Source organism: Cygnus olor, chromosome 11 (assembly GCF_009769625.2).
Source record: "Cygnus olor isolate bCygOlo1 chromosome 11, bCygOlo1.pri.v2, whole genome shotgun sequence".
Lineage (NCBI taxonomy): Eukaryota > Metazoa > Chordata > Aves > Anseriformes > Anatidae > Cygnus > Cygnus olor.
The window spans coordinates 6,739,571-6,765,861 of NC_049179.1; the positions used below are offsets into that span (position 1 = coordinate 6,739,571).

The 26,291-nt window shown below is 41.7% G+C and overlaps 1 protein-coding gene across 2 annotated transcripts in view; it reads right to left on the bottom strand.

Moving 5' to 3' along the window:
- RORA (RAR related orphan receptor A) overlaps nt 1–26,291 on the bottom strand; it is a 411,602-nt gene that overhangs the window by 358,880 nt on the left and 26,431 nt on the right. For both annotated transcript variants that reach the window (XM_040570301.1, XM_040570300.1), the window contains exons 4-6: nt 17,632–17,723; nt 14,813–15,054; nt 13,656–13,903 (exon numbers count right to left, since the gene is read on the bottom strand). In XM_040570301.1, the coding sequence (XP_040426235.1) occupies nt 13,656–13,903; nt 14,813–14,817 (253 nt within the window). In that variant the 5' untranslated portion in view covers nt 14,818–15,054; nt 17,632–17,723. The remainder of the gene's footprint in view (nt 1–13,655; nt 13,904–14,812; nt 15,055–17,631; nt 17,724–26,291) is intronic.

Genomic DNA, 26,291 nt, shown 5'->3' on the forward strand with positions numbered 1-26,291 from the left:
GTAACGTCTGATGTAGCCACCATCAAACCAGAGCCCTCCCAACACCCTCTCATCCCCTAACGGTGCTGAGCCATGAGACACTGACTGGTATCTGCTCCCAGCCGTAACACGTCAGATGTGGCCATGCAGTGACTGCAGTCACCTCACACATGCTGTGGGTGAACTTGGGGGGGGGGGGGGGTTGTCACTGTGTCCAAAGGAAAACATACCTCTAGAAAAAGTTTTGAGGCCATATCATCCCTTCCCATTTCTTTTTAGGCACAGATTTGATCACATAAATCACATGAAATACTGCTACTAAGAATTCAAACAATTTATGCTTGTTTTTAAGTGCTTCTAAAAGACTTTTTTCCCTTGATAACTCAATTGCCCTTATAAGAACTCTTACCTAACACACAGAACTGAATCACCTCCTCCAGTGCACAAACCTACACTACGAATTTTTCCGAACTCTGCCCTCCCCTGACACAGTGACTGTGGACACCTGCATCCAGGCAAATAAGTGCAACATTCAGTGACATGCATCATGACATCTGCACTCCATCTTCCACAGTTCTACCACAAAGCATTAAACAAGTCCTAAGGAACGGACACCTCATTTGCAACATGCACAAGCAAATTTCACCAGCAACAGAAAACAAATTTATAACCACTGTGACACTGAAAAGGAATTTCTTTATTTTTCTTTCAACTTGCTCTTTCTTATGGAAAACATCAAGAGACTGTCTATTCCAGCAGTCCCTTGAGTAACATGTTTTTACAATGTATTATAAACTGTTCCACAATGCTAGAACTCTACCTGAGTCTGCAAAACTGAATGACTGCCATAGTACTATTATCCGCACATTAGAAGACAAATTACTTCTAATTTGTCTAAAAGCAGGCAAGCAGACTGCTTAGTCCTTATAAAGGCTGGTGGAAGCCATGCACAGAAGCTTTGTCATGTTTTAATCTAAAGTATGCCTTAAATTTGAACTGCCATATTTAAAGGTAATAAAAATATCAAATGCCTTCATTTTAAGAAAGCCTTAATTACTCCCCTTTTTGTTCTTGTTTCATGTCTAACACTTTGTTCTTAGTAATGTCCAGCAGTTTCAAGTCTCTATGCTTAAAACAAAACAGATTGGAAAAATTGAAAAGAAATGCAAACCAAAAGCTGTGTGTTTACACAGAAAACATTATACTGGAAAGCAGTAACAGAGAAATATTTACTTTTCTGGGAGAAATATCACATAGAAATGTCAGCATTAAACAAAAAAAAACTCAACTGCTTGCATTTATACTTAAATGTGGTTGCAAAAATCAGACTCTGCATGAGATCAACTCAACCCCACGTTTCCCTGTGCTGGTCTTGTCAAATATGCTGCAAATACATTCATAAAAGCAGGTAAGAATTTATACCAAAAGAAGTACCTTTCTCCCCCTCGCCCACTACAAAAAGCTATTTATCTGTTTCTTATGAAGTTTTAATATCATTAGTTACATAATGTACCCAAACCTATTTTCTTAGATTACCCGAAAACTTCAGCGTATAATTTACAAGGGGATCTGAAGTCTTTCATACAAGATAAACCGTATAATTTCACTGACCAGTAGCGGTTTAACTGCCAGTTAAGAGCTAAGCAGGAGATTCTCCAGGTTCCCCTGAAGGTTGTTAAGCACCATCCACACAGCACAGCTTCTGCTGATACAGCTGCAACAGAGGAGTCCCGTTCCTCCCCAGCCCTCACTGTCTCCAGCATGGCTATCTTGACAGTTTTTATGAAACAAAACATTTTTATGCTGACATAGTTAAACTCTTCCCCTGAACACAAACTGAAAAAATCTCCCTTCTGCTGGCATAACTGCACACACACCAGTAGCTTTCACTACAGTATCAGTGACAGAGCACAGGTTTTGCATTTCCTGGACCACCAAAGCACGCAGATAGCCCAGGGACACACGGCTGCATGGAGCTAGCCTTACCAAAGGATACCTAGACTAGAAGCTGTAGAGTAAGAAGGAAAACGGTTTAGGCACAGTTCTTACTTCCTCTTCCTCCTCTGACACCAACAAATAGAGTAATTCCAGACTTGTACTTACCCCTTCCTATGTTTCCTATAGGAAGCAGGATCTAACAAGTTAAGTGTGGATGTGCATTCCCTGGCACTTGATCAGCTGGGTGCCACTAACCCACTCCCCGGCCAGGGGAACTGAGGGGCCATCTCTCACGTACGTCCTGCCTTTTTTCTGTCCTTGTGATTTGAAGCTCAATGCGTCTCAGTCAAAACCTCCATGCAGTGGAGCCATTAGCTATTTCCACAACTTCTCAACCCTGATCATGATCTGGAGAGGCCCTAAGGAGTCACATTATACTGACATAGCAATATACAATCTTGGTTATTATTTCCGTGTAGGGAAATAAGAGAAATAAGAAAATCACAGAAATAGAAACTGAGTCCAAAAAAGTACCATGCTCACTCTGATGTCACATCATTACTCTGTCCCTACCAAATACATATTACAGTAGAATCATAGAATCTTTTAGGTTAGAAAAGACCTCTTGAGATCATCAAGTCCAACAATAGCATGGGATCTCCTAATTAAGCTGTTGCTCAAACACAGTAAGATACTCTTTTTACCTTAAGCATGTCATGTCTGCAGTAATTTCATTCTAGCTTTAGACTTTTTATGTGACAAATACCGTCTGGGTAGAAGAGCAGTTATCACAGAGTGTCTTGGAACATGATGATACTAAGATTAGAGTAAGTCAGTAGAGGTGAAATACCACTGCAACTACACTACATTCTACCTACAAGGGAGGGAGGGATAGGAGGGACTGCTATACAAGACAGGAATTCAAGAGAGTAACATGAATCCTGAATTTCATACACACCTCTGCAAAGCCATCAGACAACTACTACTTCAAACGATTTCTTCCTTATAAAAAATAGCTAGTAGTAGCCTCTTATATGATGCTAAGCAGTCTTCACAACAGCCAGAAATCTGTCCCTGAACTGCCTACAAGAAGGTAGATGTAGCCCTTTAGTCACTGCAAAGATTTTGGAAAGGGAACTGCACAGCTGCCTAGGAAGTTAATTTTCAAACACAAGAGGTATCTTAGTAGAATCTACCAATCTCAAACTCTTCCCTTTGACTTAAGGCACAGATCAAAACAATACAAACCTTATCAAGGGAAGCTGGAAACTTATCTCACCATCTAGGTTACAAAATGCGTTTGTTTCATACCACCGTCTCACAGCATCCCCCTGGTTAGATCACAATATTTTTGTTTAATTAAGATAATTTGCACTTTCCTGGACCATATAAACAGGCTTGGATTTTAATCTGCTCAACACACTGTGGGGAAGGGCTTCTAATTTTACAGCACCGACATAAGACAAGTAATTCGTGTAACACATTAGCACATCTATGGCAAAAGCATTTAGTCAGAGCTCACTGGGAACAATAGGGTGCTGAAGCAAATCTGAGTCAACTGTTTGAGACTCCATCGTCCACTAAAAAATGTTTTATTACATTCCACAGTAAAGACAAGATCACAGAATATTCATTTATGAATTGTCCTGAGGCAATAATGCAACAAAATCCTCTGCCCTTCAATAGGCACTGTAGCTTCTCCCCCTACTCCAGTCCTTTTCCAAATGTTAGGGTTATTTTTCAGGCTGTTCTCTAAATCAGTCATCTTTCCTTTGAGCCCTTTCATTACACTTCTTCTTTAAGTACCACGTCTTTCTTTTACTGTTCATTACCCTAAACTACAAGCTCCCCTTTGGCTTCACTTACTTCCTTTCTGGGTTTGTTTTTGCATTTTTCTATTGCTGTCCAGAGTTAAGTCTGCTTCCCGCATGCATTCTGCTGTGTGCAGACAAAAGCAATGCAACAAAATATTTTGAGTATATTGGCACAAGTCCCCACCTAGACACTTGTGCTCATTTGCTCTCAAATCCCTGAAGACATTCTGCTTTGAACTTCTGCTGTGGAAAAAAAAAAAAAAAAAAAAGAGAGAGAGAGAGAAAGAGAGAAAGAGGGAAAGGATACGCGGAAGAAATTCAGAAGGGAATTGCCAATTCCAGAGATCTGTGACAAGCCATTTCTACAACCTCTAAATTGGGCTGAAAACAACAGGAAGGGGGACTTGAACTCCAGTCAACCATTTCAGCACACTGCTAAAACAGAGAAGCACATCTCTGGGACAAAACACAGCCTGCTAAATGGAAGTTTTTGGCTATTTGGAAACCTAGCTGATCCTGGCTTTGTGCAGAATATTTTGTCCCTATCCCTTCTGAGGTGAATGTGGTATGGGAGGGTGTTCTTTGGAGAACTGAAACTGAATATTTCAGAGACTGAACTGCTTTATCCTCTAAGAGATACGGTCGCTGCTGTGGAAAATTAATGACTAACTGGAATTTCAAAAGATTTTTGTTTCCTTTTTAAAAATAAATAAGTATTACCATCCCTTGATCTTTTGCATATCCTTGGCTACAGCACTAATAGTCATACCAGAGCATATCTAGGATGCTGTAATTTCAGTGGGGTGTTAAGGTCAACACAACTATCAACTGCAATTTCCTCACTAACTAGAGCCAGGAAGCCCTAAAAAGAGGTGAAGTCCTGGAGTGTAATTTGCCTGGGGTGGGGTAAAGGCAGAGAACTCTGTTACAGTCACACTGTTGGACGAAGCCAAACTAGCATAAACAGATTTTGACAACTAGCCAAAGTAGTTGATACGGACACCAGTAAGCCAGGTCACCTCAACTGTCAGCTTCTAGATTTTCTACAGTTAAATCCTTACGGTTTGTTCCCCTTTCCCTCCTTCCTACTCTCTAGCAGGACACAGCAAAGCGTTTTTGATTGTTCTAGTAGGAATAGAGCTAAGACTTCACTAGTTACAAACTTTTACTACTCTTAGCAAACACATTCCATATACAATGACAGACAAGTGCAACTCTAGTTCTGCACACAGGAAAATTCTTGCTCATCTCCTAACAACTGTCCTTAAATGAGGATATACATTATTCCCAAGTGATGGAGCTGCAATATGATCCTGGAACTAAAATTATAGCAGAATAATATATCTGCCAAAATAACTACAGTTACTCACTCAGTACTACCTACCCTGAAAACGACAGTTCATTCATCTCTTTTCCAAAGCCATGTCCATTGGTATTAAAAGTCTAGTTTTCTTCAGCAACCTTACAGTGCAGTTCTTCATTGCTAGCAGTCCTCCCTTGATCCTTAACACACATGCAGCTTTGTACATTTAAATAGTATCACTGACATCAACAGAATCGTTCATGATGCTCGGTATTAAACACACATAGGGACTGTCACAGGATCGAGTCTTCTGCCAGCAGATCAGAACTCTTAATAGCCAAGAGTAGTTTTGAAGCTGCTAACACAACATACCTTAATTTGATCTCTTGCAGATTGTTGTTCGTGGAAATAAGGTTACTTCAGTTTTTAAAAGTACATATGATTTTAGCAGAATATCATACATCACTGCAAACATCAAGAGTGTTGAATGATAACATCTTTAGAAATGACTTACTGGTTTGTTTTTAAAAGACTATTGAAGTCTAAAGACCAACTGAAATTACAATACCACTACATTTTTCATTTACTATTCTTCCAAGCATCAGCCCTGGAAAGAGTTGCACTTGTGCTTTTGCTAACAGACTTGTGTGTATTGTCTCAAAAACACTATGATTCAACATCAGATGCTAACAGTTCAGAGTACATTCCAATGGAACTTTTAAAAGCCCACCTGATAATAACCCAGGCAGAAAAAAACCCTTCCTAACTTCTATAGTCACAACACAAACGACTATAAAACTACTCTTAAGATTACACAAATGAAGGATGATGCAAAGAGAGGAAGGATTTCTGTTATGACCCAGTTTCTTTGAGATTGGTTTTATTTTATTTTTTAATATACACAGGATTTAGAAGATGCTTTATACTGACAGTTTTTGACTTCAAGTGCAGTATTAAGAAAATCTGTATTTTAGCTTGTCTTATAAATTTCAGTACTTCTTTAAACGTAATAGTTCAAATCTTACCTTTCCGCCCTTAGTTACAGATGCAACACAATACAGCCCTCTAACTAATTTGCATTTGATAGAGACCTTTGGCAAAGTCATCCATCAGTTCACAGACACATTTTTCCCACCTCTACCTCTGAAGAGAAACTATGAGGTGAAATCCTACTTTAAGTATTTTCACAGTTCCATGACAGGAAGAAAATAAAACCTATAATCTGTATTTCACAATCCTTGGCCTTGGTTTTATCCTTGACTGTATCTAACAGACCTTGCTTCAGTACCAGAACAGTCAAGTCAAGCTCTACTAATACATAATTTAAGTTTTCCCCATGGCGTTTACAGTTCTGCAAATGCATGTAGCTCAGAAATACAAGGCATACACTTCTATATAACTATGGAAAAAAATTCCTCTCTCAGATGTGAGGAGTTGGCAGTGCATTGGAGGTATACTTGATAGCTGTTATGCCAAATGGTCTACCTCTTTTCTGATCTTTCATTTTGCATTCTTTCAGCTGTATTCTCAAAGCCAGCTATAGCCTTCTCAGCCAAACATTCACCATTCTTCATGCAAATTGTCTCTTTGGACAAGCATACATTGGGACCAGCATACATTGTTTAAGCATGCTCAAGTGAGTTAGAAAAGAATTGGGGGGCGGGGGGCACCTCTTTCTTCAATCCCCTTTGAGGAGTTCGGGAGTTTTCATTTCCACTGCTGTTGTATATTAAGCACTTTCAATCCATTTAAACAGTTGCAGGACTGAAGCTGACAGACATATTGTCAATTAATGCTGTAAATATCCCACAGTCTGTACAAAATGAAACATTTAAAAAAGAACAGCAGCACCACAGTTTTTCACTCCTTGATCACTACACCTGCCTCATTAATCTCCTGTACCCATGTGAGGTAAATACAGAGTACAACTACAAACTAAAATCAATAAAACCTTTAAAAAGGATTAATTTGATTCTACCAGGGAGGTTATCATAATCCAGCTCTGCTTTCTCACATTCTGCTAGCAATTTCTCTCAGCTCGGTTTCAACTGCTAACTTTGTTCTCCATCTCACTATCTATCTATCACACTGTTATAATGCCAGCTCAAATGCTGTTTGTAACAGCACAGCAATTTTTCACGAGTTGCTAGCTTCATAGTGTGTTCCTTTAGAAATGCATGGAAATTATTAGATTAAATTACAAATGAAAGCCTCTGCAGTCAGTCATGATTACTGGAGCATTTATATACAATCACTTGATCATGAATTTCAACATTTGTTCCTTCGCATCCTCAGATCTTCTGTTTATATTCTATTTTGCAAGACTGTATGGAAAGTGAAATTGAAGACAACTGGAAGATAGCCACCAATTTTCCAAAAGGAAGGCCTGTGACACGCACGCACCTGACGCATTACTGGCCCAGCAGCAACAGATCCTCTCTAACCATTTTTAAACCCTCAGTAATATCCGGACACATCCCAGAATACAGACAGCACTTTTTAAAGAAAGCAACTGCACAGAAATCTGCCTCACAAAGGAACAACTGCAACACCCAGCTCTCTCCTCAGTTCTGTAACATTTCCCATACCAGCACAGACCAAACAGTTAATATGCATCAAAATACCCGAAGAAAACACTGCTAATACTGCAACTGGTGATCACAATATGGTAAACAGCAGGATCTTCAATTATCTCACTGCTGCGGGTACAATTTCCACGTATTTTAAACCAGTTTCTTGACCATACACAGGCACTGAAAATATCCAGTAATTTTCTACAGGAATAGTGCTGTTTGACCCAATTCCAATGTAGATAATTATATTATCTGCACCTAAAATCCCTCAGAGTGTTTCAATCAGGTATGGTATTCTTCACTTTCTGTTCTGATCTGCTTAGCATGGCTGAGCACCATTAAGCAGCTGTCAGATTCCACACTAGAAGTGGCTGGATTTCAGTAATAAGCAAAATGGTTCCCGATAGTGTTTAAAACACCTGGGGATCCTTCCAAATGAATGGTGCAATGAGGCTAAACTAGAAGATTAAACTGCCGTAAAATAAGCCCCACAATTTCTTCATAAGAGTACACACCCTAATACCTTTAGTCTCTGACGAGCTCAGTTGTTGCTGTGCATGAAACATGCCTAGATGAGTCTTCAGATAACAGTATGAAAAATAATTCACAACCTTTACATTCAAGAAAGTATAGGATTAACCCCTCCTAACGTACAGCCCAAGCTATTCTTGTGTTTCTATCAGCACAGACTATCTACAACAGATAGTTCAAGTACTAAACCATGAGTCAGAGAACAGAAGTACGTTGGTTCAGCTATCAAAAAATACAACACCAGCCTCTCCTCATTTTCAGTCCAAGGAGATTTTATAACCTATATTTAAAGAAGCAAGAGAACTAACTGAACATGAATGCATTTAGTTAGAAGAGGCCTTCCAATCGTCAGAACAGCAAAGATGTAGAAAGCCTTCTGTCAAAACAGTGAGACCAAAAAACCTAACAACCATTCAAATGAAGTTCAGTTCATGACATGAATTGTGTAACATGGATCTAGTGACAGTGCAAGAATTCAGCCTCTGTGCTCTGCCAAGCCCCCCTCCATGCATCTGCAAGGATCTGTGCAGCTAAGGAGGCATGAACTGGCTGCCAGCCGTGGATACACGTTTTAATCTTAACACCAACAGCTCTGTAAAATATGCTCCCAGAAGTGATTATCAAGGCTACAAAGACTGCAACAGCAATAGGTGAAAGAGGAGATAGTTGAAAGAAACGAACAAGAAAAAGAAAAACGGGACAGCAGAAATCTGCATATGAAGTGTGGATGTGATGCTTCCCCAGCCCTACTTGTATGAACTTGCATTTCTATTAACGCCAGAGAAATTCAGAAAACCTACAGAATCTCACTAGGGAGCTCAGGTCCAGGCGTAAGTGTACCGTGACAAATTCAGCTCCACTCGAGAAGCTGTCAGTGATTCCCCCCATCCTGCCTGAGGAATTAAGATGGCAGTGAGCCTTGGGTGGCACAGGTGCCTGCAGCTGAAGGAAGAAGGCTCTGGGAGGGACAGGCAGCTGAGGAGGTGGCACAGCTGACTCAACACAGAGAGGGAGGGCCCTAAGTCGAGTGCACTGCTCCCTTCTGACAGCTCCCTGGGAAATCTCGGGGACCAGCGCTCTCCTTCCTCTGTCTTCCGCAACTGTGGGACACCGGCTGCTGCTGCCTCTGCCCACAAGCCCCTCTGCTTCACATTTACAAGCAAGGAAACACATGGCCTGTAAGCAAACGTTAAGCTACAGAGCAGCCAGACTTGGCAGCACATTTAGATATACCCCAAAATATATATATATTTTTATTTTTAACATCTTGTCTTCTACAACTGCATGCTACTGAAACTTGTTCTTCAAAACTGTTTCAGCAGAAAATGGATCACCAGCACTTGAATTGATTTCAAGGGAGGTATAGATAGCACAATAATTTAAAACTAGCTTTTTTTCCCCCTCTCTTTTTCACTGGGATAACTCTCAGATTAAATCCACTGAGATCAATTGAGACATTCCAGATTTTCCCCAATACACATTTTTGTAGCTTAGAAAACAAATACAAGAAAAATCACACAACCTCCCAAAGCTGAAATTGCCCTTTCCATTCAAACACAGCGCTGTACCCAAAACTGAAATTGTCACACAGCCCGTTAATCTCCATTACAAAACACATTCTTTATTTAGTAAAATCACAGCATTTAGTTGAATGATAACAGTATTTACATACTGGTTTATGAGCTCCTAAGATGTTTCTCAAGCAAATAAAATAAGAGAATAGGTTACGGTTTATTGAAATGAGAGCTGCAGTGTTCCTAAGAGAACAACATACTACTGCTATCATTGCTCCTATGCTACAAGCATTTAAAACATCGACATCCTTTAAAGGATTCACAGCACATATAATACACCAAAATATAACTAAATCAGTAGTGCACAAAGAACGGCCCTCTATGATGACAAAGGCAACCTAAATAATCTCTAGAACGTACCCACATTTGTACAAATTCAAAGACCTCTCACAAAAATGATGCATCAATTTTTTTACAACTATACTCTGTGAAATAGTCTAAACCCAGAAAGGTAGAAAATCTAGCAGTAGAATATTTAAAGAAAAGAACAAAACAAACCTACTAATATCACTATTAACAAAGTCACATCCCCACTTGTAGAGCATCACCCCAATTAAAATTAAACAGGCAAAAACCATGACCAGTACCCCAATCTACCAATAAAAAAAAAAAAAGAATTTGGCTGAAAAGATGACATTAAATTCCAAATAAAACAATAAGATTGCTGGAAAACAGTGAACAATAGTTCAACAGCAAGGAAAAAAGAATACAAGTACCTACACAGCTACAGCTTTCTATTAGACAACACCAGATACCATAAAGATATGTAAACCTAGCATCTGTCACCACTGCGAATGCTGCCTCTCAATTTTTTTCCATGAGACGTCCTCTCTTGATTGACTGAGACCAAGAGCTCAGCTCTCCAAAACAGAGCATTTTTTCTAACAGATTAAAAAGCTTTTTACATACTTTTCATTTTTTATAATACAATAGCCCTCTATTAAAACATAGCTTATTCAATTATGACTACTTTTAAGTGGACTAGTAGAACATGAAGCCTTAGACTGCAGCATGGGGAGAACTCCACAGATATCAAAGCCTGCAAAGGGTAACAAATGGCACCTAGAGTCTCCGTCCAGGGTCATAGCAGGTGAGAGAAGCATCCTTGCTACTTCCCATGGAAAACTACAAACACTTATGGCAAAAAACACACACAGACTGAGATTTTAACCTGCTGGACTGTGATGGCTCTTAGGGAAATCTTAACAATCAATGTTAACAGTAACGATATCCTTTTGGGGAAAAAAAAAAAAACGGGCTTTACTAATAATTTCCCACTTGTTCCATGCGTGTTGTCATCTTTCTAACGACCAGTTTTGGTATCAGACTACAAGAAATTTCCCAAAGCATGCCGGCACACATGCATGCACGCTCCCATCCCCTAAATAAATTGGGTAACGGTTCTTAGTTCAAACGGTGCTTTTAATTACTCCCGAATTTATGCTTTCTGCTAAGTATTACACACTGTGACAAAAAGAGCATAACCTTAACAAAATAAAAATCAAAATACTTAAGGATGTGGCACTCCAAATATACATGTGTACCAAGGAATAAGGTATTTTGAAATGCTAGCATAACTAAAGCTGCACTCAAGAATTTAGTCTATGGCAAACTTTCCCCATTTGTTCTTCATCAATAGCTTTTTCTTCAGTGTTGTTTTCTTCTTTTAGATAAGCTGGCTATTATAAATTGTTAAGTATCAAAGCTGCTTTGCAGCAGATGCAGCTATGAAAATAAAGGGTACAAACTAATATTTCTATTGTTTCAAAAGGTTGCTGAGTCAAACAAGGATTCTTACAGATAGACAGATGAGTGCGGGTGTATTTGTGTTTACTGTACTACTCCTCCATACTGACTGCACGAAAGTCCAAATCTGCCAACTTGGAACACGTTACAGAATCACAAACCAAAGAGGTAAATTCTTCACGTCAATACACAGCTGAACATATGAGCTTACAATGCAGCTGTTCTAAAAATAAATTTACCTATACTTGTCACGCATTAAGGTCGTGCTGTTGCCGTAAGAAATCCAGAACCATATGAAAGAATTACAATTCTATCTCAAGAGTGGAAAAAAAAAAAAAAAGCTGCAAGTCTCTAGGGACCACATTGCACGTCCATCGAGTCCTGATTTCAGGGAGGCTGAGATGTCAATACTACGATGCTTTCCCGCACGGTTTTGTGTCTTCGGGGTTTAAATACCAGGCCGGCACAGTCACGTGGCGGTGGCGTGTAGGTCAATTTATTTCCAATACTCTGATTTACGCAACGTTAGCCCAGAACCACCGCCAGCTCCGCTCTCCTTACTCTTCGCACTCTAGGAGTACACTCGCGTTTTCTGCCAACTCCATGACATCATCCGAACAAACCCAAACATTCCGCTTGCCGCCCCCCCGGCGCTCCTCTCCCCACGTCCTCCGCGAGGGGCCGCGAACCGCCGCGCCCCGGGACCCCCGAGCGCCGCCTCCCCCCGATGCCGGTGCCCCCTCCCCGCCGGGCCGTTACATAACGCAGCGCGGCGCCGTGCGGGCTCGGCCCCCGCCGCTCGCAGAGCGCCGATGGAGGAGGGGCCTGGGGGTCAGCGGGACACCGGCGGCACGGCCCCGGCGGCTGGGGGGGGCCGGGGGAAGCCCCCCGCTCCCATACACACACACACACACACACACAGACACACACACACAGACACACACACCGTGTTATGTAACGCGGTGCCGGGCGAGCCGCGGGACCCCGCCGGCAGCAGATGCCCGCCCGGCTGGGGGGGCCAGGGGGGGGCTCGGGGGGGCGGTGCGTGACACCGCCCCGGAAGGTCCCGGCCGCCCCCCGGCACATTGCGGGCGCTGCGCCCCCCCCGCCGCGGGCACCCCGTTACATAAGGAGCGAGGGCCGCAGCCCCTCTCGCCCCACGACCCACCCCCACCTCGCGGCCAAGGGCGCCCCCGGCTGCGCCCCCCCCCCCCCGCCTCGGTTCCCCCCAAGTGGGAAGACGGCGGGGAGGGGGGGGTGTGGCCGGGAGGGGGGGCGCTGCCAAACACACGGCAGCACATGGTCAGCCATGTTCCAGCCTCCAGCCGAGGAAGGGCGACCCCAACACTCCCCCCCCGCCTCCGCCGGTCACCCCTCTCCCCCCAGCAGCCGCTGGGGGGCCGCTCGCCTTCGCTCCCCCCCCCCCCCCCAAGTCCATCGCCCCCTCACCCGGCGCCTTGGCCCCTAGCAGGGGCAGCGCTTCGCAAGCCACAGGCGAGCAAGAGCAGCGGGGCTTGTCCCCCCCCGGGCCCCCCTGCACCCCCCGCACCGAGCCCCCGGGCACCGCAGCTCGACCCATGACGCGACCTGCGGGAAGGGGGGGGGCCAGCGCTACGGCCGGGGGCGCTCCGCCGCGGGGTCGCTGCGCTGCAGCCGGGGGCCCCTCAGCAAAGTTGGGAGCCCCCCCGGAGCAGCGGCGAGCTGCGGGCGGTGCGGGCACGAAGCGGGCAGCAGCGCGCCCCGGCCCCGCTCCCGCTCCATCCGCCGGGCGGCAGGAGGCACGGCGCGCCGCGGCGAGCTGTCACGGGGAGCCGGGTGAGGGGAGAGCAAAGCGGGGAGGAAGGACACTGCAGCTTTAAAAGTTTGTTCCCCCGGAGCCCGGCGCTCGGGCTGTTGCTTTATATATTTATCAAATTATGTAATTTCGGAGCGCGGTGCCCCTCCGGCACGGCGGGCAGGGAGCGGAGCGGAGCGCCCGTCCCTCCTCCCGCCGCAATTGCGAGGAGCTGGAAAAGTTTGCGAGGTTTTGCGGGGGCAGGAGCGTGCCTCGCTCGCGTGCGCGGCCGCGACGAGCCCGGGCGCTGCAGCGGGGGAGCCGAGCGCTGCCTTGCCCCCTCTTCCCCCTCGCCTCTCCCTCTTCCCACCCACCCCGCTCCCACTCCCCCGGCCCCCCCCCCCCCCCCCCAGGTCTCCCTACCTCTGCTGCCGCTACCGCTGGTGGAGTAGCTCTGCCTGCGGCCGGCGGCCGGCGCATCGCTTTTCCGGGCCGGCTCCAGGCTCGCCGGGGTGTCCCTGGCGCCGGCGGCCGCCTCGGAGACGCTGCTGCCCGGCTCGCTGGCTGCTGGATCGGGGGCTGCCGGAGCGGACTCCATGTTTTTCCCGCTGTAGATCGCTTGGAGATGGCGAGCTCCTCCACTCCCTCTATCTTCTGTTTCCAGCGCGACTCTATGGTAGGGAAGCAGAAGGGAGAAATGCGAGCGTGCTCCAGATGGGATGTGAGCGTGCCTGGCTGTGACCACAAGCAGCGCTAGCGAGAGCTGCGCACCCCCCGCCCCCGCACCCCCCGCGCCCGCAGCCCTCCGCCACGGCCCCGGGCGGCAGCGGGCGGCGGGCCCCGGCCCCGGGCGACAGGCAGCGGGCCGGCCCCGGGCGGAGCCCCGCGGCGGGCCGAGGGAGCAGCGGGCGCCGCCGCAACCCGGGCTCCGTCGGGGCCGGGACCCCCCCACAGCAAGGTCACGGCGGCACCCGCAGCGCGCAGCCCCGGCCCCGCTGCCGGGGGGAGCCCCGGAGCGCGGCCTCCCTGGGACCCGCTGAATGCTTCGGCTGGAGCCGCATCAGAGGATGCCCTCCTCCATGTTAAGCATCGCAGGACCCCTCCGCTCTGCGGCCACGCAGGCACATTTCAGACGATACCTCTTTCAGGCAAGTGCGCTTCGACATTGGAAAAAGGTACCCAGCCAGGTACCAGAAAACCTCCCGGTCTGCTCGGACTTCCCTAGGCACTCCCGTGCGGTTTGGTGTAATGAACTCGTCCATTACCTGATTTTAAAATGAACTAACAGCTGCCATGAGCAGGGTGCTGAAGAACATCCCTCGTGGAGAAGAGGCCGTGTTACATGCAGCTCTATTGCATGGCTATTGCCTCCTGCGCAGAAGGTGCTGAAGCTGTGTGCTTGGGCTGCTCCGGCTGGCAGCACAGCCTCACCGAGCAGGTCAAATCACAATATTTGTACTGAAAGCAGTACAGGCTTTTCAACGTGGTGTTTAGTCGTGTGCAAGCAGCTGATACAGCACCTTTTGCCAATGTACATACTGTCCTGCTACCACTGCTATCAGCATCACTGGTCTTGGTACCTCATGAAATTCGTAGGGAAACTCTGGACACATCCATCCTCTGCTGTCCCATCACCACTACTGGACTGCTGTCACAAATAGTACCTGCTCATAAACTGTTTTGAAACATAGCATGTCATAATTGCTCTAGGATGTCATCCACAAATTGGACTACATGTTGCGCTGCTAATATTTCTTCTTCCAGCCTAAGGATAGTCTTGGGTCAGTTGACTTGGAGGTCCCAAAGTTCCGGTTACATGTGTCTAAAAAAGAACAAGAAACAAAAACATGGTATTTCTGATTATTTGTTGGCCGCATATATTATAAAGGGATGTGCAGAGACTGCAGAACATAGAGTAGCATTATAAACAATTCTGCATTTATTTACAGAGAACAAATAAATTTGAGGAGGTCAGGCCTCGACTTCCAGATCTGTCCATTGAGTAAGCCAGTGTTGTTCTTGCAGATTAAGCATTCAGTTATTGTAGGCCTGGAAACCCAGCATACGAGCGCAAAAGTATGCCAGTGATGAAAGCATCTCTGTCTGATAGAAGCACCTTCTCAATTGCATGACTGGCAGAGGGAGTGGGAGTAAAGAGGAGGGAGGCAGGAATACATTTTGATCCCCTTGCCTTGGTTTGAGGCTCTGGGGGAGGGTCCAATCCTTACACTACAAAACGTGCTAGCTTGGACAGGTTCACAGTCTTTTTGGCATGGTTTCGCCGGAATCTGCAGAGGGCACTGAGGTGGTCCTTCCGTGATGCAAGTTGGGTGGATTAGAGTTGCAGTTGCATGCAAACTCTCTTCCTTCATTTTCCACTAATTGGCAACCTCCAAATAGAGACAAGAATTATGTGAGCTGTGGAAACTGAAATGCCTGTTATCCTTACAGAAAGCTTATCCCGCACTCTTCAGATCAGGGTTTAAGCAGGCTGACCAGGCAGTGTGTGTTGGGAAACTTGCCCAGCTAATAAATAGAGAACTTCATTCCTCAAAGCTGCCAGACCACTGCCTTTCACGAGCTCTGGGAACAATCGAGCTACTTGCCACAGTAAGGATTATTCACGTGAGTGTTTTTCAGAAGTGTTTTTAGTATTCCAGATACTTTAAATTATGAAAGAATATGATTTTTTTTCTTCCTTTGATGTGTTAAAGGCTGCTGAGGCTTAATACACCTACCATATAATGTAATTGTCATTTAGAGCATCTTCCCACATTTTCTAAAACTAAACAATTTTCCAATTGACTTCTTTTGTGTTTTTTTTTTTTTTTTTTACAAGAGAAAGAAGGGTGTGAAACACTGAAGGCTACAAAAGGATATCATATAGTAAAGCTTTGTTTTTAAAAAGAAATTAAAGGGGAAAATAATCAGAGGAGTAAACAAGCATCTACAGCATCTGAATCAGTGAGAAGAAAAAAATGAGTTTTCATTCTTTAACATCTCTTTCAAGTCACTAACAGTAAGAAACAGCTAAAGCAGGACAGATCTTTAGATTGTTGCCTCTACAAGCATGCTAAGTTTTTGCAGCACCTGTACAGCAAAGAGACAAAACAGCTTTACTCTTTCATAAAAACAGAGTGCCTGAAAAACCTGCAAGCACCATCAGGAAAGGGTACAGTCACAGTTCACTCAAGCTCTATGTAACAGAGGAAAACCATGACGACTTTTGTTACGCTCCCTGTCATTGAAGCAGCTCTGCTGAGATACTTCCTGGGCACGGGTCTTCCTCAATTTCTAGCTTTTATTTCTAGTCTTTTATTTCTAGCTTTCAAGTCATACCAAAACATGGTTCATTAACTCTGATCACTAAGCTTGTTTTAACAAGTAAGATGGCATTACTGGCAAAGATAGGTATGCTGAATAACTTGACGAAAAAAGGTTTGGTTAGATTAAGAAGTACTCTAGAAATTGCTGCAGATATTATCTCTAACAGTGGCCCAGAAATGATAATATGAGAAGTAACAGGAATAGAACAAAAAGGGTAAATACTCCCAACATTTCCTATTAATCTTGTTCATTTTATATAGATACAAAGGTTTTAGTAATTAAACAATTTAAATAATCTTAATAATCACACAATTCTTGTGCGACTCTGCAGTAGACAAGATATTAAGATCACACAGCATGACAGACAAAGCAGCAGAAAAAGCTATTGTGCATACAACCAAACAACATGGAAAGCTTGGTCCAGTGCAGGACAGGCACAAGGTACAGCATGCACACACAAGGAGGAATATGGTAGTTTGCAACAGAATAGTACAACACCACTTCGCCTTACTGTTTGTGGTTCATTAACCTACAAGCACATTTTGAATTTGAGGTAGTCAGTAATGGCCTAATTACGTAATTAATACAGCTATGAAAATGTCTTACTTGAAAAGGAATGCCAAAGTACATTCCAAACCCAATAAGTCCATAGTAGCCTCTATTCCCTTCTGTGGAACTGGACCACAGTGACCTCTGGCCACAACATGTCAAAGGGGATTGCTAAACCTTCCTAGGAAGCTTTATTAGCTCCAGTTTAGCAGTTGTGGAGAGCATATTGATGCAGAGCTGAATAAACACAAGGGCAACATTTGGATAATACCACACAAAAAGAAATAGCAAAGTATTTTGGTGTATTTTCTGTCTTAGGTGTTTCCTTGTGACATTCCCCACCAAATCCTTCCAGTTGCAGCTCCACCTAGGCAACAAGTTGCCACGGCTAAGGAACATTTGCTTTCACCAAACACATTCCCACCTGTGGCTTTGATGGCTTTGCAGGAAAAGAATAAAGCGCAAAAGGTCAGAAGTGGAAGAAAGAGTGGTATACGTTCTAAACTGCAAATTTCAGACTCACCAAGTAGTAGGACATCTACTGGGTCTTGAATGGAGTCTTCTCATCTGGGGCCACCCAGTACAATTCAGATGCATTCATCTTTATTGAAAAATCTTGAAAAAAGAATTTAGGTCATAAGTATCTATTCTTTGTAACAGTATTCTATGGCACATGTATTAGGGATTCATGGAACTTTGGTTAATTGAATACTACAGCAGGACAAGGAACGGCTTCCACTTGAAACACACACAGCCTGTAATACATTAAAGCAACTTTTGGAAATTATGCACCCCATTAAGCTTAAGCAAAAAAAAAGCAGACTAGCAGACTACACGTATATAACCTGAACTAATTACTGAAGCTGAGTATTTGGCAATAATTAAATACTACTTAAACAGAGTTCTGTCCTATTCTAGATGTAAACAAAATAGGAAATAATAAGAGATAAGACAACTGTGCTGGAGGCACTGTGACTATATGAGTACTGGATGCAGGTTTCACTGGACCCTTTCCCACAGTCTCTCTCTAAGCAAAGTAGAAAGATCCAACAGTTCATCTGGAACTTCCACTCACACATAATTGTTTAAAGATTAAGGAGCATTTTGTTTTAGCTAGCACAGCACAGTTTCAGTGCAATCTTCTTCCTGTTGCAAACTCATCTAAACTATGAGCTGCTTTTCATTGTTTCTATGTCTCTATTCTCACTTCCTTCCTCTGCCATTTGGATTCACTCCTTACTAGATTTTCCTTTCTGAAAAACAGAAGTGGAGAAGTATGCAACATATGAAGTAATTAAGCCTTTGCACTTACCTGTACAGCACTATGTCCACAATCACCATGCCCTCAGTGTAAAGAGTGAGCAGCAATAGCACAAGCCAGTTCTTAAGAATTCAATACTTCGTGAATGAATTAAGGCAAAAGGCCAAGAGATATCTGTCTTTCTCAGTATGCTGTCTTTGCTGTTCTCCTGAAGTTGGTTAAAAAAATTACAGCCTATTTTTCTTTAGCAAGATGAACACCATTCTCACATTGCATACACTTGCAGACAACCTCTTCCTTCCACAAAGGTAATCTAATTGAATTAGAGGAGCAATCCAGCCAACCCATATTCTCTTGAGACTTGAATGAAAACCTGGAAGACCAAAATCAGATCCAAAGATTCATTTTTCATCTCAAGAAAATGGAAGTTTTTAAATGAAGATCAGTACATAAAATGCTTTCTGAAGTCTTGGATCATTCCTTGTCCAAAACATGGGGGTGTTTCTTGTTTGTTTGTTTTTTAAAACTCTTGCTTCAGTACCTTGTTCTTAACTGTGTTTTTATTGAACAACTGTTCCCTCAAATGCAGTGTTTACTGCTACTCTGATGTAAAGGATGAATTACATAACTCATACTTTTTATGCAAAGTGTGCTTCCCTAAAAACAATAGTAGGTTACCAACAGATTAAAGCAAAGAGTAACAATAGCTTCTCACGTAGAAAAAATGTTACTATTATCTAAATATTCATCCTTCATGTGTCTGTCATCCCCCCAGCAGATCCTGTCACTAACCTCTTTCAAAACACCTTACTGGAAAGAACCATTCTGAGATATCTGGCTCACTGGCAGCATCTCAAAATATTTGATATTTCATGTGTATTTGGAAAGCTCACTTTCACTTGAAATCATTAAGGAAATTTGCACTGGCCAAGCAAAGCGTATCGAACTAGAAATTAATAGGTCCAAATCATTCTGGATGGGAAAGCTACAAGTTATCTTGTATCTAAGGCCACATTAACGCGCCACTAATAAGATACTTTCTAGAAACTAATGCATGCACAGAGTTTAAGCCAAAACACACCTGCATTTTTTGCAATCCAAAACACGGCCAAATAATATGCTTTGTGATTTACTTCTAACTATCTGGAAAGAAAGATGGCACAGACACCTGCATATGAGGTATGTGAAGAACATACTCTCCAATACACAGCCACAGCGAAGCGTTCATACAAACCTACTACACCACTGGCACACTTCCCTTTTAACGGTCACGATGTTAAATAGTCACATATTTCATGTCGTCACTAACTCACAATGACTTCCAACCCACTACCTCCAGAAAAATGGGGTAATTATGATAGAAAATACCTGACTTTTCCCACTACGTCACAATCCAGTCATCAAAGAAAGTGGTCTGGACAGCAGGTGGGAAGCTTTCTCAGGTATCCTATCGCACTGGGGAGGAGCCATGCCTGTATACCTTCTGGTTTCCCTCCTTTTTCTCCAGGTCACAGAACTGTATCTTCTGGCTAGCTTAGACATATAAAAAATTCCTTCACTGAACATGTACCAAAAAATTACGCTAACCATCAGTTTATTCAAGCAGCCCGAATACACTGCAGAGACATTAAGGCTTAGATGAGCATTAACTGAATTATGCCAGAAAGGCAGAAGTGAAAGCCACAATTTAATTTAAAATAATTATTCAGCTTTTACATTATTTGAAGCATCATTTGATTTAAACACTGTATCTAGTAAAATATTTTTATTGAGAGAAAAATGGAAAGCTATCTACTGTGTGCAAAGGTCAACTAGCATGCCCAGCATTACTGAAAACATTCTCCCTGCTTTAACTCTTTAAGAACATAACACTCCACAATCCAATACTACTCCTAGCACAAAAGCATAAAGATTGCAAAGCATTAACTCTTTGTTAAGGACTTTCCCAACTCTGTGGGAAAGTGGTGCAAAAGTAATCCAATAATCACTCCAATAATGAAGCCAATTTGCATCACTTTGGCATCGCATTATTAAAAACAAATGTTGGTCTCCAAAGCAAAGTTTTTAAAAGTTACTGTAAGATTTGTCTTCGCGTTCTATAGAGCACAAAAACACAAGCTAGGAGTTCTGTTGTTTTTTTTTCCCATCTCTTTTTTCTGTGACAAAAAATACAATGTGAACATGTTTGGGTTTTGTTTGTTTTGTTTGGTAAATCAAGCAATATTTAATCTGAAATTAAAAGACGGTTTTTGCACATTGCTATTTTTACTTAATGTAAATTTAAATACACTTCAAAGAAAAATGCTGAAAAATGCACATTTTTATTTTTAACTTTTAAAAACTCTTTTAAACATGCTTTAAAAGATGTATTATAAAAAGCCCATTTTCCATTTCTTCAGTTGAATAAATAGATCAAAATATATAGTTATTTCACTTGACCCAAGTATGGATTTCTCTAGCTAAAAAAAAGTCAGTCTCTCTCCACTTCGAATATGGAGAGCTCTTTGGTAGCCTTTGTACAATCAATATGGTGATTCTTACAGCACTTCAACTCCAGAAGTATACCTATAATGTTAAGTAGACTACTTAGCAGCAGCAGCAGCATCAACAGAGGCTCTCAATGTCTTCAACTGGGACTCAACTATCCTCAATATCATTTGCAGATCAACACAAAAAAGTTTGCTCCTACTATAACATTAAAAAAGGCCTTCAGAGTAAGGTTTCTGAGTCTAGGACAAGTGTCCTGAGACCTGTGTCTGTGTACAGCTCTAAGATGCTCTCCCAAAATAAGGACTTAAACAACAGGCAAGCTGTTTCCACGTCATTTTGGCTCAGCGTGCTTCTTGCTCCCTGGCTGCCTAAGCACTCCGCTATTCAGGATGAATCACAAGGAGTACCACAGTGAGTACCAGGTGGTTATGGCAATGCACAGCCATATCACTGAATAAACCTGCAATTTCTCTCAAACCAAGACAGCCTAACAAGTCTACAAACAACAAAATAAAGAGCCTACCACAGAATAGCTTTCAAAACCTCTGTCACTTATAATTGAATGCCAGAGGGAAGAAACACATTGACACACTCAGTACCTCTCTACAAAGAGAAGGGAGAAAACTCAAAAAAGTATTTGGTCTAATTAAAATGATTGCAAGGGTGGATTTTCTGGTATTTTATTTGCAACAATCTTTAATTTTAAATAAACTGGACAAGGTTGTTAACCAAATAACTAGCTTTAACTCACTTGCCACAGGACTCTAGGTACATCTGAACTATGCAAATTAAATACCAAATATCAGATTGTTTCCTTCTGACTCAAAGAACAAAATTAGCGAATTTCAGATTAGGTAAACCTGGCAACACAAGATCACAACTCCCTGTTTCTGAGTCTTTCCAAGCCTATGAATGCAGTTACAACTGACACAGGCAGGACATTTCTCCTCTTTCTTCACAGAAGTCATAACTTTTATTTAAAGGAAAGCTGTTACTAACAAAGAAAAACAAGCTATGTAAAATATCCTCACAAATGTATTTAGACATACTTTATTCTGTTAATTAGAAAAATAATTGCCTTACAGGTTTCAGTCAAAATAGGAAGTTCTTTGCTATAGAAACTTGGTCTGTCTTCATGTTTAAATTTTGTGACTGGGAGACTTCATGATACCCCAATACAGTAATTTTGAAGTTTAAAGCAAAAAAACCTGCCATACTTTGATTCTTATAGTACTCTTCCATTTGAGCTTGCCACTTAAAGCAAGTTTTATGCTATTTTTTTTAAATCTTCACTATCTTCCATAATGCATTGGATTCTTTTGTAGATCACCTCTGCAATTCTCAAAGCTACTACAGAAAATTAACTACCATTTGAAAATAATATACTTCATCAACTCAAGCAAAAGAGAAATAAAAAATACAAAAATATACAGAAGTAAAATTTCAAGTGGTGAATAACATGAAAATCGATTGACTTATATAAAATGGAATATATTTTGTCCACATCCAGCATGAATATGTTATCCTACAGGTACATTAGTGATGTGTCAACAGATCTTCTCCCAGTTTTTTTGCAGCTACCACCATGTTTCATCTCTGTAGTCCTGCCATTAGTCACCCAGAGTAATCAATGCAAATTTTCACTGACAGCATCATGCTTTCTCACCTTATCATGACAGCAAACACTTGCCTTGAATTCAAATAGATTAAGCCAATAATTTAATATTTACAGCACTAACTTCACACTAATTTAACTTGTCTTCAACTTATCCATGATCTTTATAATACACTGATATTTTCCTGTTACACATACCAATGGAAACTATTGCCACTCCCCCTGTCCACTGAGACTTCGTTTTATAACATAGTTACAACAACATTAAATGGTTCTTGGGAACAGCAAGATCAGTGAACAATTTTCAGAGGAACAAGTAGTAGTTCACTTTAAAGTTCCTTACCAATGTTTGTGGCTTTTCATAAATCAATACAACCATGCAAAAACACAGTAGTTCTACTTAAGAATTTTTGATTGTCTGAATGTAAAGCTTAACACGTAGCACAAATGCTAGCTTTTAATTCTTATTTTTTCCCCCACAGTGTTGCAAAATTTGTCGGAGGTGAAAACATTTGAAATTGGTGAGTCTGGATTGTAAGAACCAAAAAAATTTTTATTTTTTATATCCACCATTCACGATTATATTCCACTGTGAAATTCAGTCTTCCCCACTTTGTAGACCTACCTTAAAAATTGTTTAAAAAAATCTAGCAAGACTAGAAGAAAGCTTTAAATAACCAATGTGACTTATCCCAAGTGCTACATACACGTCTGTTTCAAGGAGACAAGAGAGACAGAGAAGCCCACAATGATCTTCCAGACAGTGTACACTGTATCACTTCAGGCTCACAAACAAATCCAGGAGAACTATTTCATACTTAGCATTAAAATGAACCCCAGAATCTTAAATTTTCTGTCAGGGATCTTGTGCTCTTTCATTTAGCAAGATGGGCCTCCTGTCTGGTCAGCTTTGCAATTCGGATCCATAAAAAAGAAATTGTAGTCATGCTCTTTGCATTCTGAGGCTCAAAGTACAACCTTCATGAAGCAGTTTACATCCCTTCTAAGTTGATCTCCTAACTATACTCCATCTTTATCAAAGACTCTTAGCCCAGGATGCTAGAATTAAATTTCCTTACTTATGTGTAGCTAGCACAATCAAGTCTTTAAGTTCAGTAGGAACTCCAAGCCTATTCTTAAGTACTTATTAAAAATAAATAGCTCAGCCCTATTTTTCTCCCAAATGAATGTGGTGATTACTACAGTAGGTTTTTTGTTTGTTTTTTTTTTTTTTTCTGCAGTACTCTGTTTTGTGGATGAGAGATTTTCATGAAGAGTCCAACTCCCCAAATACTTGCCTCCAAGAAGAAAGGGATTGGGTGTTGAGAGGGGACAGAACAGACCCAAAACCACACAAAAAGTTCCAAAACATTTTTTTAAAACCACATTTTTAATAGTCAAGAATGGAATATGTAAACAACTGTTTGCTTATGCTCTTAAAATCCTTTTATAAGCAAAGTTAAGTACCCATTGGACTGCATACACTGACATAGAAAGCCATGGACTTGCTCAATATTTCCTGTATCAGTCGGAACATCTGTGTGCCTCATTTAGCTATGAGGAATTAATAGAATGTATAGCTCAGACTTTAAGGGCATGCAAACCATCCAGAAAATAAAAAAGCTCAGTTTCAAGGGAGTTACATATATTTAGACTTTTTAAAGATCAAGTTTTTGGAGAAGTAAGATTTTGGAAAGCATACTGCTATCAAGGAATGAAGCTAGTCACATGTTTTACGCGACACATGCTTAAATGCCTTGCTGAACACTAGGACCTCATAAATGTCAGCAATATGACCTTCTTTGTTCCTATGATTTTAGATATTAAAAGTTATTAAAATGTTTTTAAATTATTGAAGCTTCCTTCTGAGAAGAAGGAAAGCTTGAGTTAAGATGTCTGATTGGTATTTTTAAATATGCCCTCCATTTTTTCATTCTTGATTCAAACTCAAAAAACTCAAAGTGGTACCAAGACACCTGTACTTTATTTCACCTTGCTCTTTCTTCATGCCCAAATATTATTTTGTAATACAAGAAAATAAAGCTACTTCAGTGTTGGAAAACTGAGCTGCCTTGATTTTTTTGATAGGTCACATGATACCACTTCTGTTCCCCTGACAGCATCTATGGAATTATCTAGAGTTGGAAGAAGCAATGACAAAAACAACCCTCCATACATCCCTCTTGTTGATCCTAGAATATAGTTTGTATCTCTCTCTCTGTGTATACACACACACACTCTGTAAGCAGAATGCTCACTGCGTATTTTTGTTGGTTTAGTTTCTAGACCATCAGGAACAGCACAGAAGTTCAAAACAAGCACCTTGCTGGAAACATATGTGGAATCATTTACTGCTTTCAATATTAGCTGTGAGGAACCTTAAGCTAAGTTACAGTACTTGTTTTGCTAGTGCAGGGAAGCAAGAGATCAAAAGGACCACAAATAGTTAAATAACATCACTCTGTTCTTGTCAGACTGGCTGGCTGCTCCTATTCAGAGGAATTAGCCATACCAGGAACCATTATATTATTCATAACCATTTAACCATCATACCAGTCAGCTTTTTAAGAATCCCGGTTCTTTCCCAAATCTGTTAAGGTGATACGTAATACTACAAATACAATATGTAAGCTTTTATACAGAGATGCTCCTTGATTTTTGATTGACTTGAACTCACATTATGCCCACCTTCAGAAGAAGTGCATAAATGGTGACAAAAAGTCATTAAAGACAAATAAATAAGGACATGCATGGTTCAAGCAGATTTATTTTTAAATCTAAGTGAATATTCAGAAGTTTGTCTGTGGTATTCGGTGATCTGCACTTTCTGAAGTGCTATTCTTCACAAATACAGAAATTCAATAATTAGCTTTCCAGCTGTTCATTAACCTTCTGGAATAGATAAATAATGAATAACAGCCAGCTATTCATCAGAATGCAATACCTGAAAACTTTTATCCCCTTATCTGACCCAAGGTTTTGCTGCTGTAGAATAGGAATAAAATTCTAGCTGAGAGCATAGTGTGTTTTACCTATACGGAAGCATACCTAACTAAATCACTTGGTTATTGAAATAGAACGTGGCTTGCCTCAAATTTGTAAAATGATGTTTAGGAAAATAACTTTGAAGCATACCTCTGTTGGTGTCTAGCACATCCATACAGCCTGAAAGCCTTTCAGAATGCCAAGTAGGTGTCATCTGTTTGTGACACTCAAGAACAAGTTGTCTGCTTAACCTATTAAGTCTGTTGCCTGTGAATCCTCCTTGGTTAACATAGAAAAGAAGAGAAGGCTCCTACATGCACCGTCTCCAATTCACAACTTCAGTCCTGACTCAACCCTACTACACACTTGCTTTTTGTTACAGATAAATTTTGTTTTAATTTTATTCTGACCTGGGATAGTACTATCTTTACTCCCAGGAAATACAATGGGTTATTCTACTGTGCATGTTGTATATTGTGCAGCTGTTTCTACATTTAAGCAAGGCTGTGCTTAATCTTCCGATTTTAGTGCCTCTGCCTTTGAACAATCTGTGATATTTCATTGTTTGGCCATTATTACTTGCCTTATCCATCAGGTTCCTAATGCAAGCAGGGAGTTTTCTGTTCTAGCTGCTTGTGTCTAACTAGAGTAACAGGTATTGATGAGCATTCTCGGGGGGGAACCTTCTAATCACTGGAGAAAATCATTAAAGAAATAGGGCTTCCAAAGAGAAGAAAAATCATATTTCAGTGCAGTTCAGAAAGTGATATGAAACCTATTAGTAGTAATATTTTCCACAGACTGCAAAAATAAAGCTAACTAGTAATTTTTT